At 40.5% G+C, this 18,237-nt stretch overlaps 1 protein-coding gene across 1 annotated transcript in view; it reads right to left on the bottom strand.

Annotated features, from left to right (window-relative positions):
* LOC119724524 (gamma-2-syntrophin-like) overlaps positions 1–18,200 on the bottom strand; it is a 59,186-nt gene extending 40,986 nt beyond the window's left edge. The window contains exons 1-2 of the mRNA XM_038195616.1: positions 18,057–18,200; positions 13,197–13,383 (exon numbers count right to left, since the gene is read on the bottom strand). Coding sequence (XP_038051544.1) covers positions 13,197–13,205 — 9 coding nt within the window. The 5' untranslated portion in view covers positions 13,206–13,383; positions 18,057–18,200. The remainder of the gene's footprint in view (positions 1–13,196; positions 13,384–18,056) is intronic.
* Positions 18,201–18,237: the final 37 nt, after the last annotated feature.

The raw sequence follows: 18,237 nt of genomic DNA, 5'->3' as shown, positions 1-18,237 counted from the left end.
TTTGTAAAAAAAATGGAAAATTATTCACAATAATTGTACACCGACACACATACTACGGTACATGTACGTTGTATGCAGACACATCACCAGAACCGTATCAAATAACTGTGTCCATCTCTAGTCTTTCTCCAGAGTTTTCCAGTTTAAAATCAACGTCATGTTTCTAGGCCATTCATGCCATTACGCGGTAGGCGTTCTGGATTCTCTGCAGGGTTCACCAGTGGAAAGCATAATTGTAACCACTGGAGTGGTGTAACAAGAGAACTTAAAAATCAAATTATGGTTGCCGTATATGGCTCGTCTTATGGTTCACAGTACTTGATGTGTAGTAGAAAAACAAATGTACATAGTAGCAATTTGTTGTAGGCCTACTTAAAGCTACAGTCCATCATTTGCAGCTATCCAAAAAGTAACGGACGCAATTATTCTTGAAAAACATACATGTACTTGGTTGAAAGATAGTAAGGGGACTAAAGTCCCTGTGAAATTATTCTTTCTGGCAAGCTGTCATTTTGAAGAAATCAACGAAAGAAGGCTTTTCAAACAGTGCATCTAAAGATCCACCGTTAGAAATTTCCGTTTAGTGGTTGTTTTTTTGGTGAAGTTCGCGCAAGCGTTGGCACAATGCACATGCGGTTGCTATAGGCCTAATTCGTCGGATCGATGCGCGACATCGCGTAGCTGCAATCGGGTCAGTGAGAATGTGTCTCGGAGCTGAATTCAGGCCCAATTCAAAACACGATCCAGCAACTTTTGATTTGAAATCAAGATCCTACAAATGTACATGTACATGTACATAGAATGCTGTTTTTCTCCAAAATATACAGCTGAAGCTGAGCTGAAACTTCATCAGGTTAGCTGTTGAGCACCAGTGTTGTTGTACAAAATGTAGGTCTCGAAACCGGTCTCGGTCTCGGTCTCGACATTATAATATTGTGTACGGTATTTTGACAAAATTTGCCTGGAAAGTCTTGAATTCTTTAAAGGGAATATACATCATTTGCTTTTGCTGTAATTTTCAGAAATGGATGGAATTGGGGGTTTGAAATATAAAGCAAATATAGTTACACTAACTTTTTGGAGGTTTTGGGTTCGAAAATGCTATAAAAACCAAGAAAAACGATCATTTTCCTGTAGTCTGGTTCCCTGACTCCATATAAGAAGAAACAGAGCAGTTTACATACATTTGGGAATTGTAAGGTCAGGGAACCAGTCTAGCTGGCTCGTACCCGTTCATAGGTTTGTAATCGATTGCAAACAAGTGCAATGGTCAATTGGGGCCAGTATTTGAAAAAAAAGCCAGTTGTTTCCAACGCTGATCGGTTGATCAGCGTTGGAAATTGATACAAAAATACCACTTTTCTTGAAAATGACAGTATACCAGGTGCCATAATTTTACAGGATGCTTTTCTGTAAAGGTATTTCGCAAAAACTTGGTAGTTTTATTTTTCGATGTTTGCAAATGTTGTATATTCCCTTTAAGCACTTGTAATCCTCAACAATGGCAAATGGGGTGGAAATGTATACATGTACATGTGTACACATGTACATGTAAGTGGAAAATAGGACAAACAACTTGATATTATTAGAACTGCTTTTAAAAGTCATGTAATTTCCCAATCCCAAGTCACACTTTTGTACCCCTTAGTGTGGAAAGGCCCATACATGTACAATGTTCTTCCATGGTATTCCAGCGCTGATGCTCCTCCTCAATCCTACAAAATCTGCATTGTGGTTTGCACTGATCTTTGATTGAACATGTGGAAGATTGAAGTCTCTTTGCAGTTTGGAAGTTGAGGTCAGATGGATTCATGAAAGAAATTGAGGTGGATTATGGAGGATTGAGATCACATCCTAATACTCTCTAGAATGGAGACTGTGCACATGCATTGTATACCGGTAGAACATCCAGGTACCGGTATTGTGCATTGTTTGTACAAATTACACATGAAATTAAACTGGAACTGGGACAATTCCACACTAATGGGCCAATTAGATAAGTTTATGGATGTTGCATATAAAGGTAAAGGATGAGCTAGTATTTTTTTTTTCCAGTAGGCCTATTTTCCCATATCTTGAAAGTGACTAGGACAAGACATGACAAAAGATGATATCTTTTTTATTTGAGAAAATAGCAGGCATCTTTTCTGTGTGATGGTACATGTACGTAACGTGGACAGACACACTGCAAGGAAAAGGGTGCTTGGGACAAATTCAGTTTCAGTAAAACTTAGGCACTTCCAGTGACATTATTAAGCTATTTTACATTGTTGTCAAACAAAAATATAACAGTTTTCACACTAGCTTCAAATTTATGATGTGATTAGGGTTATGTACGAACAGGGACAGACACTTTGTCAGTCTGTTCGTACACATGTACATGTATAAATCCTGATTATAAAATATCAAATAATTCTTCTCATCGACTCTGAGTTTTCTAGGTTTTGACAGATAGCATTTGGCCAGGGTACATCTTCTTAAATAAGTCAAGATTAGGGGATCATTACATTTTATGCTGACTTTGTGACTTTATCTAAAATGTCTGTCCTTCGTTACGTACATGTACGTAACACTTTTTAAAACAATATCCACTATATTTTCTAAAATACAAAACCAGTTAAATATATCATTTGCAGGTGAGGATATTTGTTTGAAGCTTGCAATGCTCACAGCAAAAATTGAGAGACCAAGATCGTAGTTTTATCATCAAAACTTAAAGGTCTTCTCAAATGTCACACTTTTGGGCCCATTACCGGTAAGTGTGGAATTGCCCACATTTTTGCCATTTTTTTCATTGCACAAGTCCAACATCATATCCATCCATTCCTTGCCACTCGGCATATGTATCGGTACTTAGTATTAACATTTCCAAAAATAATTGCTGCATTTGAAAGACCAAAGATGCATTCTAACCAAAAGGACTTTTATTAATTTAAAAGGGCTAGTGGTTAGAGCAATCATCTCAAGATTGTAAGTTTTACATTTGTATCTTGTTGATACCAATCAAAACTGACTAAATAATCCAATGATTTTAGCACACATCAAACTTAATGAGCTCCAAACTGTGCACTCCACCTGTACAGGGTGAGTCAAAAAAACGAAACCCAAATGTTGGGACCATTGTTTTAGTGAAGTTCTACATACATGTATGTAGCACTTTCAAAATCTAGGATATGAAAGCCCAATTCCTAAGCTTTCTTTTAGCCTAATTAAATTAATACAAGAATCATTCAAATCATGTACTTTTCAAGTTACAGAATTTTAAACACAACCACCGTTTGAAGGTTCTGTCCACGGATTGAAAAAAACTTCAGTGTTCTTTCAGCAAAACAAAAACAAATCACATAGGGATGTGTGTGAATTGTTTCGTTTTGCTGAACGAACGCACACCTTTTTGTGATCCGTGGACAGAACCTTAAAAGGGTGGTTGTGTTTAAAATGCCGTAACTTAAAAAGTGCCTGAGTGATTTGAATGATTCTTGTACTAAAAGAAAGATAATGAATTGGGCTTTCATATCCTAGATTTTGAAAATGCTACATGCAGAACTTCCCCAAAACAAAGGTCCCAACATTTGGGTTTCATTTTTTTTTCTACTCACCCTGTACATAGTGCATTTTCTGTTCCTCTGTTCCATGATTAAATCATTCATTCATCAAACAATATCAAAACAGATGTTTGCAAGATTATGACTCTTGGAATTTGAAAAAAAAATGTTGAGTCAAGTTTCCTGCATAATAATTTCAACATGGACAAGTGCTGCCTTGAAATTGAACTACCAGTGCAAGTGGGTTTCTTTTGTCCAAGTGGATATTACCACGTGCCGACTACTAGTAATCAATTTACGCAACGTACAATTGTATGACCAGTACTTGAACATTGCCGAGCAGGGCCTACAGGGAAACTAGACGGCAAACCCAACCCTCAAAGTAATCCTCCTGACGCCCCTGTGTGCTCATCCCTCCTTTCCCAACCCTCTTCTTCTGGTACTCTATTCAGACAATTGCTGGCAGCGGTTTTTGTCTGAGCGAAGCCTCCCTAGCCAGTGTAAGCTGAGCATGCCGGCATGTAATTGAATTATGGGAACAGCGCAGCCCGTAGGCACAGCTGGTGGTGCGTGATCCAGAGACCAAAAGACGCAGCCTCCGAAATACTTGTCTCTGCTGTTTGTTTAGACGTTGGTAGTCCGGTTTGTATACATGTACAGTGTACATGTATTACATTTTTGAGAAAACAAGATTTGAAGACAATCACAATCACTGCAACGTCAAGTATAATTTGTGTATCATACAATACATGTACATGTACATGCATGTGTAACATTTATAAGAATGAGGAAAAAGAATGGCAGAAAGGGTAGAGAATCACCCAAAAAAAATTCACACTAAAAATGTTTTAACTTGCTTTACACATGTACAGTGGTCACATTGCATTTTTGTGCAAACACCCATGTTTACGTGTACATTTGTGTACCATACGTGTACATCAGGACTTGAGTTATTATTTACATATGTACCGTACATGTTTTCATTAGAAAATGTATTCATGCACATACTATGTACATGTACTGTATAATAAAAGAAATAAGACAATTTTGTTATTGTAACATGGACAAGTTTGTTGGGTAAACTGAATAAGTGGTTCTTGAAAAGTTTGAAACGCCATTTACAAATAATGTATGTACTGTACATGTACCGGTACATTGTTTTGTATCATATGTGTACATACGTGTACATGTACCGTACATGTACATGTACCATTGTACGTGTATGTATACATGTACATGTGCATGTATGCGCGTACCTTTGTGGAGGGGATTGTGATTTGGAAGAAAAGTTTGAACACATTCTTGTAGATCACAGAAAACTTTCATTTCAACACTTCTCAGAAAACATTGATGATCACTGAAAAAAAAAAACAGGCCCAATTTCTGATTGAAATTGTCAAAACTGGGAATGTCCATTGTACAAATGTACGTATAATTTTAGGCATCCAAAAGCATGAGATTTGTGGACATTTTTCTACATTTTACTGTATGTTGTGTATTATAACACCTCACCCACAGATTCTGTGTCTTGATTGGCCGAGAGCGAGTCACATGTTACTTTATAATTTTGCTATCTTTCTGTGCACGGCCAAAAGTACTACATGTATGCGCATAGCAACCAAAGTACTATACCATTAGCAACCAAAGTACTACCGGTATTTCCACGGCGCGGTATTTGTGTGCAAATGCATGCTGGTGTGCGCGTTGCAAGTTGTGCGTACATGTAGTGCGTATTATTCCAAAGAGAGCGTGCCGCAGACTTGGGTTCAAACATTTCATGAAGGGTTAGTTTTTAAGAGAGAAATACATTTTCCACCAATTTTGTATTGAAATTGAAGTTTATTTCAACTGTGTTCAGATTTAAATATGTAAAATATTAAAATCAAGCAGAATCTGTGGGTGAAGTGTTATAAAACAAATATTTATCTTGTGGTGAAGTAAAACTAGCCTCCCTCAGTGATCCATGGACATACATGTATTTTCCCTCGGCTTCGCCTCAGGAAAATAGAATGGTCCATGGATCACCTCGGGAGGCTAGTTTTACTACACGACTCGAAGCATTCAATATTTGTATACTGTCAGCCCCGCTAATTTTACCATACATACACACTGTATTGCACGGTGTGTGTACATGAGAGCAGGCAACATTCTCACATTTTCTCTTACTCAAGGTACAAAACTTGCAGATTTTTTTCTTTGCTGCAAGTCACATCAATTGGTATTAATTAGATGTAAGATGTAAGGTGAGATGTAAGGTCTACAAAATGTACATTGTTCATGATCTACATGTACATTACTTTTATATCAGAGGTCATATGGGATCTACTATACGTGTACATGTACAATGTACATGTACATGGACCGGTAGTATTGTCAACTGTGTGATATCGTCAATTGTTCATAATGTGAGTACTGTCACATTATTGTCAGATAGACGCTCTTTTTCTACGCACACCAGTACCTGTACCTCATGGGAGAAACACTCCTCAACACTGGCACAGCAGCAATGGTACTCAAGAGTTCTTCAAGAACCATTTTGACCATCAAGGGCATAGTATTTGCAGGCTGAGTCTCAAGTAAGAGCTTGACTCACAATCAGAAAAAAAAATTGTATAAATTTCCCTATAATATTCATCCTAACCCAGAAATACATGTAGCACACACACTCACAATTCATTCAGGTTATATACCCCTCCCCTCCCCCGCCCCCCCCCCCCAAAAAGCCCAAAGGGTACATGTTAGTTTGATCAGAGCGCACTCCAGCTATGCTCATGCATTTTTCATGGGCTTGTCTACAGCAATCCGGAGGGCATTCAGGCCCCTTATAAGTTATACTCGCCACTTCACAACACACGCCCTGCCAAACTTGGACACTGCTCTCTCAAATCGATTCATCTGGTCCTAGCATATCCTCAAGGAATCTTATTTCTATTTTGTGCGTTGTGCTTTTGGGTCTTGTTCTCCCATGTTGTTGCGAGTGAATCTTATAGGCATGTGTTCAATAAACAACTCTAGGTTTGTGACACGTTCACAAAACATGACCATGATCACGTTATTATTGAAGATCAATACGACATATCCTGCCGCAACAGAATTGCAAACATCCCTGAGGATATTGAACATGGGGTAAATACAAAAATGTACTACATACATGTACATGTACATACATGTGTACATGTACATGGATGATGTAGGCCTTCCATCCATGAACTAATTTTTTTTTTTTTTTTTTGGGGGGGGGGGAGGGGAGAGAGAAAGAGAGCATGCCCCCTTCTCTCCCCCCCCCCACCCCCCCCACTAAAAAAACTTCGCCCCCCAGTCACCCCACCAGATATTTACTAGGACTTTTTCACGGGCAGCCTTTTTTTTTTTTTTACGAGCGATCCTTTTTAATGTTGCTTGAATGTGTTTCAGTGTATCGCCATGGAGAGCTCCACCTACATGTAGGCCTACATGTACCTTGTCCGCTTTGAAGAGCGCCCCAATAGAGAGATGGTATAAAGAAGGCCCCCCCCCCCTCACCCTGCCCCACCCCTCCCCCTCTCACCCAGCCCCAACCCTCCCCCTCTCCAGTCTGCACCCTTTTGATTCAACGGAGGCCGGGTGACCGGTGCAAAAACCCATCTACATGTATGTATGTACATGTACCGTACATGTACGGTACATGTACCGGGTTTTACCTTTCATCCTGGATGCTACAGAAATTGCCCCCCCCCTCCCCTACATCCAGCCCCCCCCCCTTCCCATTCGCCCCCCCCCCCCCCATGGCGAGAACGTTGGCTACGCTGCTGGTCTCGTCCCTCTAACCCTACAGACCAGACCAGTCGAAATTACAACAGTTGTTCTCAGCTTGCCTACCATAATATCAATGACACTTAAGTTTTTGTGAATACATGTATCACAAGTGGCCAATAGAGGGCAGCATTCAACTTTGCTGGGGTTTCTACTGAACTTAACTGTCACATGCATACACATGTATGTACATGTAGTAATCTTCGGACTTGCACAGCACTTCTACACGTACCGGGGTATACCAGTATTTGTACTGTGTACATAAATTGTACATTGTGTACACACCACACATACACAAAAAACGTTGTACAGGGTCTAACCGATGGTCTCAGACCAACGTGTCCCATACATGTACACGATGTACATGTATGTTCCCCAACACCTACATGTTCAGAAGGGTTACGGGTGGAGCCAGTCACCCAACTGAGACACAGCGAAAATACTGTTTGAGATTTACCAAATGTTGTCACTTTTTTTCATATGTTCATAAGTTTGGTCATACTGCACCAAGAGATTTTCTTTAAAGGGAAAATACAACATTTGCAAACATCAAAAAATAAAACTACATGTACCAAATCATTTGGAAATACCTTGCTGGACTGTTGGTGAATGACAGTGTAAAGCATCCTGTAAAATCATGGCACCTGGTATACTGTCATTTTCAAGAAAAGTGGTATTTTTGTATCAATTTCCAACGCTGATCGGCCGATCAGCGTTGGAAACAACTGGCTTTTTTTCAAATACTGGCCCCCGATTGACCATCGCACTTGTTTGCAATCGATTACAAACCTATGAACGGGTACGAGCCAGCTAGACTGGTTCCCTGACCTTACAATTCCCCAATGTATGTAAACTGCTCTGTTTCTTCTTATATGGAGTCAGGGAACCAGACTACATGAAAATGATCGTTTTTCTTGGTTTTTATAGCATTTTCGAACCCAAAACCTCAAAAAAAGTCAGTGTAACTACATGTATATTTGCTATATATTTCCAACCCCCCCATTCCATCCATTTCTGAAAATTACAGCAAAAGCAAATGATGTATATTCCCTTTAATTAACGATGGAGAAAAGATTTATACTTTTTAGGCAATAAGAATAAAATGTTAAAAAAGTGTTTGAAAAAAATAGATTATGTTTGTGCCGGAATTATACGGGCGTCCAGACTCCAGAAGGTGGTACTACATGTACACGGTACATTGTACGTACATGTAAGTGCATTTGAGCATGTGTTCGCGTGCAGGATTCACTGCATGATAGACCAAGGTGAATACAGATTCTTTTCTAAAATTGGTCTTGCAATACTTAACTTACCGGTTATATACAGTACACGTTTGGTATAGAACAAAAGATTGAATAATGGAAAACAAAATGCATTAAAATTAATACTTGAAAGCGGATGTAGGGCCTATGTCCAACATTTTAATACCAATATTTTTTTTAATGAAACAGGCACACAGACAGTCCTTTGCACTGGGCCCCCTCCCAGGCCTCGATTAGCCCGGCGTACAAATTCTAGCGAAAAATGCTCCGGGCTACCTAAACTTGGTTCCTTGGTTGCCCGGTGGGCTAGTGAAAAATTCAGTATTAAACTTACCTGTTAAAATTTCGATCAAACTATATAATGCTGTCAGAGATACAGGCTAGTAAAATATCCAGTTAACTAGTACATTTGTAAACTAGCCCAGTGGGCTAGCCAGGAAAAAAAATTAGCACAAGGCCTGCATGCCCTCCCCCCTACAGCACGCTATCATGTTCATATTACAATCACTCAACTGCCGCAGTTGACCACACACAGACAGCCATTAAGCCACGCTGAGCCAGTCAAGTAGGGTATAGGCCCAAAAAAGAAAGAATAGTCGGTCTCTGGTCAGACCGAAGTTCCAGAATTGATGCGGCGACGCGTTTTGTTTTTTTCCTCTCTTTTTTGGTTTTTTTTTTTTTTTTTTTCAAGCTTGAATTGTACAGACTTGGTGGATACTACATGTACAGTGTATTTCGCTTGTTTGTGTCCTCATTATACATAATAAACCACTTGCGTGTAACCTATACCCTTTGGGATTTACATTTGAAAAACGTCTGGTACAATGACTTGCTCAGAATGCTTGGCACATTTTAACTGTGAATTCTCCAGACCAAAGACACTGTTGCTAATCACATGATTCGGGGCAAGCTCTTGCATAGTTACGTAAGAGACGCTCAGCACCAATACATCGTTCACAATGGGTGAGAATGGCACAAAGACACCAGACCATGCCGGAGCTGGGGGTTGCTAGCATAAGGCTTGCCCCGAATCACGTGATATAGTAACAGTCTCTTTGGTCGGGAGAATGCTAGGTTAAAACATGCAAAGCATTGTATTAAGTCAGCGTTCCAGATTTTATTCAAATTTAACACGCAAGTGGCTTATTTGCCTTGGTGCCCTTTATCATTTGCCTTGGTGCAATTTCCCCATTTCTTGGTGCTCTTTGGTACAAAAATTTGAGGAGGTGCAGCAACAGAGGGCGCAGTTGTAGCTTCCGTGTTAATTTGAAGAAAAAAACAAGTTTGACGGGCATGATTAAAATCGACGCGCGCGCTGACCAGAGACCGAGTATTTTTTTTGGGGGGGCCTTATGGTACATGAACGAACAAAGTTAGGGCCTACTCATTGAGAGCCAGGCGCCTGACTGTGACCCAGCAAAAATACCGTTTGAGATCAAACATTTTCACTTTCATCATGTTCATAAATTTGACCACGGAGTAAAGATTAGACCAAAATGAAATGTAAAAAAAAAATGTTTTCACAAAATAGATTGTTTTTGTGGGAATTATGGGGGCGTCATTGAAAGTGCTACTACACGGTAAGTGCATTCAAGTACGTAGGCGTGTAGAGGATTCACTGCATGATAGAACAAAGCCATTACAGATTCTTTCCATGGTCTTCCGATACTGTACTTACCGAACATGTAAACACGTTTATAGTAGACCAAACACATACATACATGTACATGTATGCATGTACATGTATATATGTAATAGTTGGAAACCAAAGGCCATTAAAATTAAGACTTTAACGCTAAAAGGGTCGGGTTATTTTGACCATCTCTCGGGGGGGGGGGGGGGGGGGGGGGGGCCCATCGAGTGACGGAAAATTTTGAAACTCGGTACATGTATGCATAGAGCAACTCTTCATGAACATACCCAACAAATTTCATGACTGTAGGTCAAACGGTTTTGGAATTATGGCTAATTAATTATTCATATGTATGAATGGTAATTCTGGTCTGTGTACACGACGTACATGGGAAAATCCAGTTGTGTCATAAGATGCGCAATGCTTGAGACTAAAACAGCTCAGGTCGCGAAAAAAAAATGTTAGAGGCTATCGCGGAAAAAGTCGAGGGGGGCGGATTCCACCCCCCCCCTCCCTTTTAGGGTTAAAATGGATATTCTCCCACCATTTCTAACACTTCTGTTTTTGAATGGACCAGACACACACAGACAGCCCTTGACATGCTTGACACTGGGCTAATTGCCCTATCCCCCCCCCCCCATTCTACCCTCCCCTGTACATGCTGTACAGGCATTCCTTTATCAAGGCCACTGGATTGTTTCCATGTTACCAACAAAAGCTAAAAAGTGCATTCAACCCTGTCATACATGTATCACTGACAATTATCAACATCTGCTGCCTTACTCTGTGCAAAAGTCAGGCCTCTCCTGGCATGCCTGGTATACTAATTTACACTGCACACATTTAATGTGGGACACATTTGTTGGGATGAAGTCATGCATGCATGCATGCATGTTCAGTAGATGCTTGATTCTTGCAAATTTTGTAAATGGGATGAAACGCAAAATTACTTGAAAGCTGTGTAAATCAAGTGGCATTTTTCATTTTGAGGGAACCCAATTGTTTGGGGTTTTTTATGGGAAGAAAAAAAAATAGCCCCAGGGATAAGATTTTGAAGAAGAATGCACTCACTATCCTGGCCCTGGTGTCATCATTCCAATTAAATTGACTCCCAACTGAGCGAGGAGGCAGGATTCTCTGGGGTGTGATCCTGCAATCTAGTATGACTTGACATGGACACATCTGATCATATGGAGCTATTCCGCCAAGGCTTACTATTATGAGTGAGATTAATCTACATGTACATACCCTAATTTTAATGGAGAGAGACCACTTTAAATGCTGAAAGAATGACAGATTAAATGAGTCCATGAAAAAACAACTGTTGAAAACATTGTCTAAATCAGGCATGCAACTGGGAATTTATAGTGTTTTTCAATTTGTAATGGCATGATGAGAATTAAAAAAACGAGCTTATCAGTGGGTCCGAGGAAAAATTTCATGCGATCTTAATAATGTCTACAGTATACGAGGTTTTGCCTTGCCAATGGGGTTTTTTTTTTGGGGGGGGGGGGAGGAGGAGGCTTCACAGGCGAATTTTTACTTTGCAGAGGGATCAATTTGTCCATCAACACATGAACACACACATATGTACAGGTACATGTACATGTACATGTACACACCCTTTACCATTTACACTTTACAAGTAGAACAGTGGCAACAGATACATGTACCGGTACATGTACATGTACTTCATATCAAATGCAATGTGATGATAGAATTTTAAAAAATCCTACAGTCATGACAGTACATGTAGCCCTAACTTGTACATGTATGTACGGTACTACATTTATTCAGGTACAAAATGTTAGATGCATACAATGTACATGTACTTATTGCATACATGTACCATATTGTGCATTCATGTCACTGTACAACATTCGTTGCTTTCAGAAGAATGACAAGATACATGTACTGGCAGTACAGTTTTGATACGTAAAAGAAACTAATTTTGGACCAAACATTAGGCAGAGGATAACGAGTGATTGGGGCTGAACATGTGACGGCATGTGATCAGGTGGTCCCGACCCGAGTACATGTACATGTACATGTACATGCACTCCCATGAGTACGAGTATGAGTACTTTGTCATGAGTTTGAGTGCGAGTACATGTACAAATACGTGGCATATTTTTTTTTCCATCAGTATGAGAACCAAAAAAAAATATTCAAGAATTTTGAGTACATTGCAAGTACAAGTAAGCTAACCACCAGTTGCCAGTTTGAGTACTTTCCACGCAAATTTCAACATGTCACATACATACTACTGTACTGTACACGTACATGTACATTTTCAAGGGCTGTTTACTGTCAAAATACATATGAACATGTATACCGGTGCATTAACCCTAACTTCCTAGCATGATTTACAAGGTACATGTACATGTACCATGCAAATTCTGACACCATATGGGAAACTGCACACACATATTCTGACTTTGAATTAGCTGGAGGTGTGCCAACCCAATGTAAAAGACTGTCAGTTTAGGGGTACTGTACCCATCCTGACAGATTGCAATAAAACATGCCGCTGGGGTTTGACATGTTTGATGGGTTGAGTTCTGTGCAAGTGCATACACTGTATACATGTACGTACATGTACATGCAGAGGTAACTCTCTTCTTTTTTTTCAATTTAATTCTTGCAGGAGAACATTTGCAATCTTGAGTACAAGAATGGGTTACACCTCTATGTTCCGACACCCCTATGTTCCGACTGCACATATTCCTATTCCTAACCCTAACCCTAACCCTAACCGGGAATAACACAATCTAGGTTGTCGGAACATAGGGGTGTTGGAACATAGAGCAGTCACCCAAGAATGAGAGCGAGTACTTTGTCATGAGGACGAGTACCAAAATCATGAAAATGTACTGACACTCGAGTACGAGTATGAGTGCGAGTACTACAACACAGTGACACTAAACTACTGAAGGACAATTTGGGAAAAAAACAAATTCTCACCTCCGTCATGACTGGCTCATCAAGAGGCACACATGAGCAGACAATATCATCCAGAACTAAACTCTCTCATAAAATGAGTTCTGTCGGCAAGTTGCTCGAACCGAGAGAAGCCTTGACGTCACAGGCTTGAGTTACTCAGGTCTTGGGTGTGGCGAAGTCACATGGTGAACTCTGACCTGCCGGCGACCTTTGAGCAAGAGAAGACCGATTTTGCTGGTGAAAATGTGTATTATTTCAGGGTGTGTTTACAGGAGTTCAGTCAGGGGATTGCTCAGGGTCAGTGTCAGGCATTCAAGGTCAAATTCAGTGCAAGTGAAAGTAGAACTTAGCTACATTGTACCAGCCCACAATGGGTTTCTTAAAGGGACACTATGGCCTGGAATATGCCCATCTGGGCTACAAAACGCGCTTTGAACAAAATGATGTTAATCGGAAAGAACATTTAAAAGTAAATGTAGGATAAAACATCCGACACACAACTCGTCACCAGTTTCACGAAGGGACGGGCATGTCAAACTTGACATTTTTTTCAATTTCAAGTTTTTTTCACTATTTTGCGTTAAAACATGGCACACACTAGTAAGCATTGGGACATGTTTCTGTAAGTAAAACATCATTAGTTCCTGAATAACGTTAATGACGCGAGGGCAGGCATCTCGATAATTGCATTTTGCGATTTCACGAAGAGACGCGAACATGCCTGCCCCTTGAACACGTACAAAATCTATTGCAAGGCATAAAAGTAGGTCAACAACGGGCATCTTTGTTACATTCTCAGCTGCGTGCGCGTAATGGAACACGCGCGCCCCTATGGATAAACACGTTGAACAAGAAGGGCGTAAATGTGGAAATGTGAGATTTTCGTTTTCACGAAGGGATGGCCATCTTTACTAATTAATTTTGGCTTTTTAACCACTATATGAATTATCATTACCAGGTTCAAATTAAAGTTTACCTATCAAAGAATTACGCCAAGGTTTTCTTATTGCAAGAAGTTGTTGCAAAGTAGTAGTTTTTGCAGTTTTAAAAACGGAGAAACTTCTCTTGCGATTATCTCGAAAATGGTTTTTCTTCAAAATCCACATGCCCGTCCCTTCGTGAAACCGGTGACAAACTGTCCTTTAAAAATGCTGCAAGTGAGACTTGCGCAATCCCCCTGGCATGCTGGCAGTTTTCATAAAGTCAGTGTCCCCAACCAAAATGGAAGACTATTGTTATGGTTATCATGGTTATAGCAATAGTGATTGACCTTTGACCTGTCGGCCCCAAAATCAATATGTAGGCTTGATAAGACTACCAAGAGCAACCCACAAACCAAATTTCAAGCTCCTTAGTAAAGTATTTCTCATGGCATATAATTTAATACAATTTCCTAAACTACTGATCCAATATTGAGAATTCCAAAGGCTTTCATTCAAGCTACGTTTTTGGCATTTCATTTTAGAAGGAATTTTGACCAGACAACCCTACTTAGAGAATGCTGTTAGTAATGTGTAGGGCCTACAGTATTGTAAATACTGATATAATTATGTATGTACCGGGCCAAAAACCCACTCTGTCAGACGGCGCGGGGCACATATGACTACATGCAACAGTCGTTGAGTAAGCGCAACTTGTTTTTCCTCAATAGTGACGTCACACACGCGCGCGATGAATTATGTATCAGTCATGTCAGTGAAATGGACTGTGCAACTCGGCAGACACATTTAATTGTGAGCGGTAAGTTCAGACAATTTTGTTCTTTTTTCAAAATTACCGGTTGTTTGGAACAATTTAAGGGGTCTTATGGAATGTCATGAATGTGTGGATCTATCCAGGGTTACTGTCTTTCTCATTTGTATTCTCTTTACCAGTTTTTTGGGGGCCTTTTGTCCTCGCGAGGGCATGCACAAAAATGCATACCGTGTACATGTACATGTCACAAAAGTATACCAAATCGGTGGAGCGTTTGTACGGAGGGTACCGTAGTTCAATGCTTCACTCAGTAGAGCTACCGGCCATATAGACCCGTGAACGTGGCTTGTAAAGGTACGCCACGCTCTTGTACATGTTTGAACCAAGCGAAATCGTCCTTCCGTGACAAAGACTGAGCATTGCCTTACAGTGCGATAAGTATTCACATATCAAGCTTTCTTGAACATGTTGAAATCTGCTTTTACACCAAATCTGGCATTTAAACGATATTCGAGGTAAAATCTGGCAAGATCTCGACGTCCTGCAACCTCCTCCGATCATGCATGTGATTTACCATGTGATAAATGCTGCAGATAATTTGGTATCGCACTGACACTCCGGGCACTCCTGATGTCCGGATCATAAGTGCAATTCCAAATTATTAGCTGCGTTTATCACGTGGTCTCGTTATTGGCCAATCAGACGCCGCCTATCATATGCGCCACATGAAGCAGACGGGTAGCTCGGAGGGCTCCGATAATTTTGCACGCAAATGACCCTGGGTACTCGTCCAGGGTCATTTGTCAGGGTCACTTGTCAGGTTAAAAATCTAACTTCTACACGTTCGTATGGGTCTTCATTGATGGCAAATTTCGTCGAAATGACACATCCTGAACTCGCGGACAGGCAAATTTAGATTTCTAGGTGAGTAGCCTACTCAACATCCATACAAAATTATGTATGGCGGATCGATTTCGCTAGGTTCGAAAATACACAACAGCGTGGCGTTGTATACAACGCCACGTTCACGGGTCTACCGGCCATAGTCATGATAGTGATTGAACATGCTGAGGTGTCTGGAAGTTTAGCGCCAGCGGTAAGTTACACTTGACATCGACAACGCATGAGCCGGCCAATGATAGTGCAATACGTCATTATGAATATTTAATTCCTCATGAATATGAATATGAATACCTGGTATTTAGTTTATTTAATATTCATTAGTCTTATTTCAATGGATATTTTAAATACATCCAAAGATTGGTTATTAGGAAAAATTTCCGTACTGGATCTCCACTTTTTTCAATTAATTTTCAAGCGCCAACAGTTGCATCCTTTAACCCTAACCCCCTAGGCTCTTGCACTAGAAAGTATACCAAACCTAACAAATTTCAACAGCTGCATACAGGTCTGTAAGCACTGGTACCAAAACTGCCAAACTCCAACAGGCCTTGTATGGGGAACAGTACTAAACCTGCCAAACTCCAACTGTTGGAGTTTGATTGACTTGGTATGGATGGGCCTATGCATTGTCGAGTGATTGGATAGGGATGGTACCAAACCTAACAAAATAAAGCAATATATTTGACCAGGAACTGTACTGGGGACCGTGGGTGAGCGTACCCACGAAGAAATGCCTGTGAACTCCCCCAAACTCCACAAACTGTGCTGAGGACCGTAGGTGAGCATACCCACGAAGAAATGCCAGTGAACTCCCTCAAACTCCAACGTGTTCACAAATCTCATGCCCTTCTGCCCCGAACCTCACAAAATTCAACAGGGTACCCAGTCAATCAAAGTCCAACACCAGCTGGCACTGGCCAGCTGGTTCGGTACCAACCCTGCCAAAATCAAGCAAAACCCGCTGTTGGAGCTTGATGGGCTCAGGGTTGTTAGGGTTAAGGTTATTCCCTCCACTTTCCCTCCTCTACTCTCACCCACACCTCTCCTTTCCTTTATTCCTATTTATTAATCAACTTCAGTGAGATTCGAACCTAGGACTCTTGCTTAAAACACGAGACTTCTAACCGGTAGGCCGCGCACGATCGCTGTTGCAATGATCAATCTTTGGACGTATTTGAAGTATCCATTGAAATAAACTAAATATTCATGAAAAATAAATATTCATAATGACGTATTGCACTATCATTGGCCGGCTCATGCATTGTCATGGTTGTCGACGTCATGCGTATAATGTACCGCTGTCATGACTGTCTTCCAGACACTTCAATCAGTTTTGACCGGTTGCTTCAACTCAGTTCAACTCAGTTCAACTTTGCCTAATTTTTTTTCGCATTAACAGAGCTTCCTGGATCCCTCTTGTTCAGTTGTTTGAAATCACAAGGTGAGGTGAAAATTGATGTGTTTGGCGGCAGGTAAAGTGGTGACCAGTATGGAATTAGTATAAGTATAAATTATTAAAAACAGTGGTGATAATTATCTGTATCTGGATCTGTATAGTGTATGGCTACGTTGCAGAAACCTATTCAGGCATTATCGCAACGGAGTACTGAGGTACTCAAGGCACTGGGAGTTATGTCTATAATTACAATGTAGATGAATGAAGTACATGAGAGATATGAGACCCATTATGTGGCACCAGGGTTTACAAGGTGCTGCGGCCACTGCCAGAAACACCGAGGCGAACCCCTTCTCTTAGCGACAAGTGTTACTGGGTTCTTTAACGTGCATTACACAACACACGGGACCTACAGCTTTGCGTCCCATCCGAAGGACGAAGCAAACTTTAAACTTTAAACTTTAAAGGAAAGGGAAAGGAGAGGGTGAGACTGAGAGTAGAGGAGGGAATGTCATGAAAGTGGAGGAAATAACCATTATTTAATAACATGCACAGATGAATAAGGATGCAACTTTTTGGCGCTCGAAAATTAATTGATAAAAGTGGTGGCCTAGTATGGAAAACTTTTCACCAGCGCCCTGATATTATATGAGATCGTGGGGATCCGGGACAAGCGAAATTGCCCCATGCTGCCACGGAAAGCGCGCCCTCTTTGAAACTGAAGTTTTCTCACACTCACTCACCATGTCGAGGTCTTCTCACTCAGTTTACACCGTCAAAAATAGCATAATTTTATTCAATTCCCTGAAAATTAAGTCATGATAAAGTCAAGAATCAGTCGTAAAATTGATTTTGCACTTTAATCAACAGACACAGGAGAATATTACCTTCATATCTTCCGACGAAACGCCTACACAGCACTTTACCATCATTTTCAATGCAATAAATTAAGTATGGTATCCTGATTCATTAGTGGGATAGGAATAGAAAGACAGATCATGTTTAAGGTATCCGTCTTATTCTGTTAAATGAACACTTTCTGACCACTTGGTGGCGCTCGTAACATAT

The sequence above is a fragment of the Patiria miniata genome, unplaced genomic scaffold (genome assembly GCF_015706575.1).
Source record: "Patiria miniata isolate m_02_andy unplaced genomic scaffold, ASM1570657v1 HiC_scaffold_18, whole genome shotgun sequence".
Classification (NCBI taxonomy): domain Eukaryota; kingdom Metazoa; phylum Echinodermata; class Asteroidea; order Valvatida; family Asterinidae; genus Patiria; species Patiria miniata.
The sequence above is the reverse complement of the archived record's forward strand: the minus strand, read 5'-3'. Positions and strand labels throughout refer to the sequence as shown.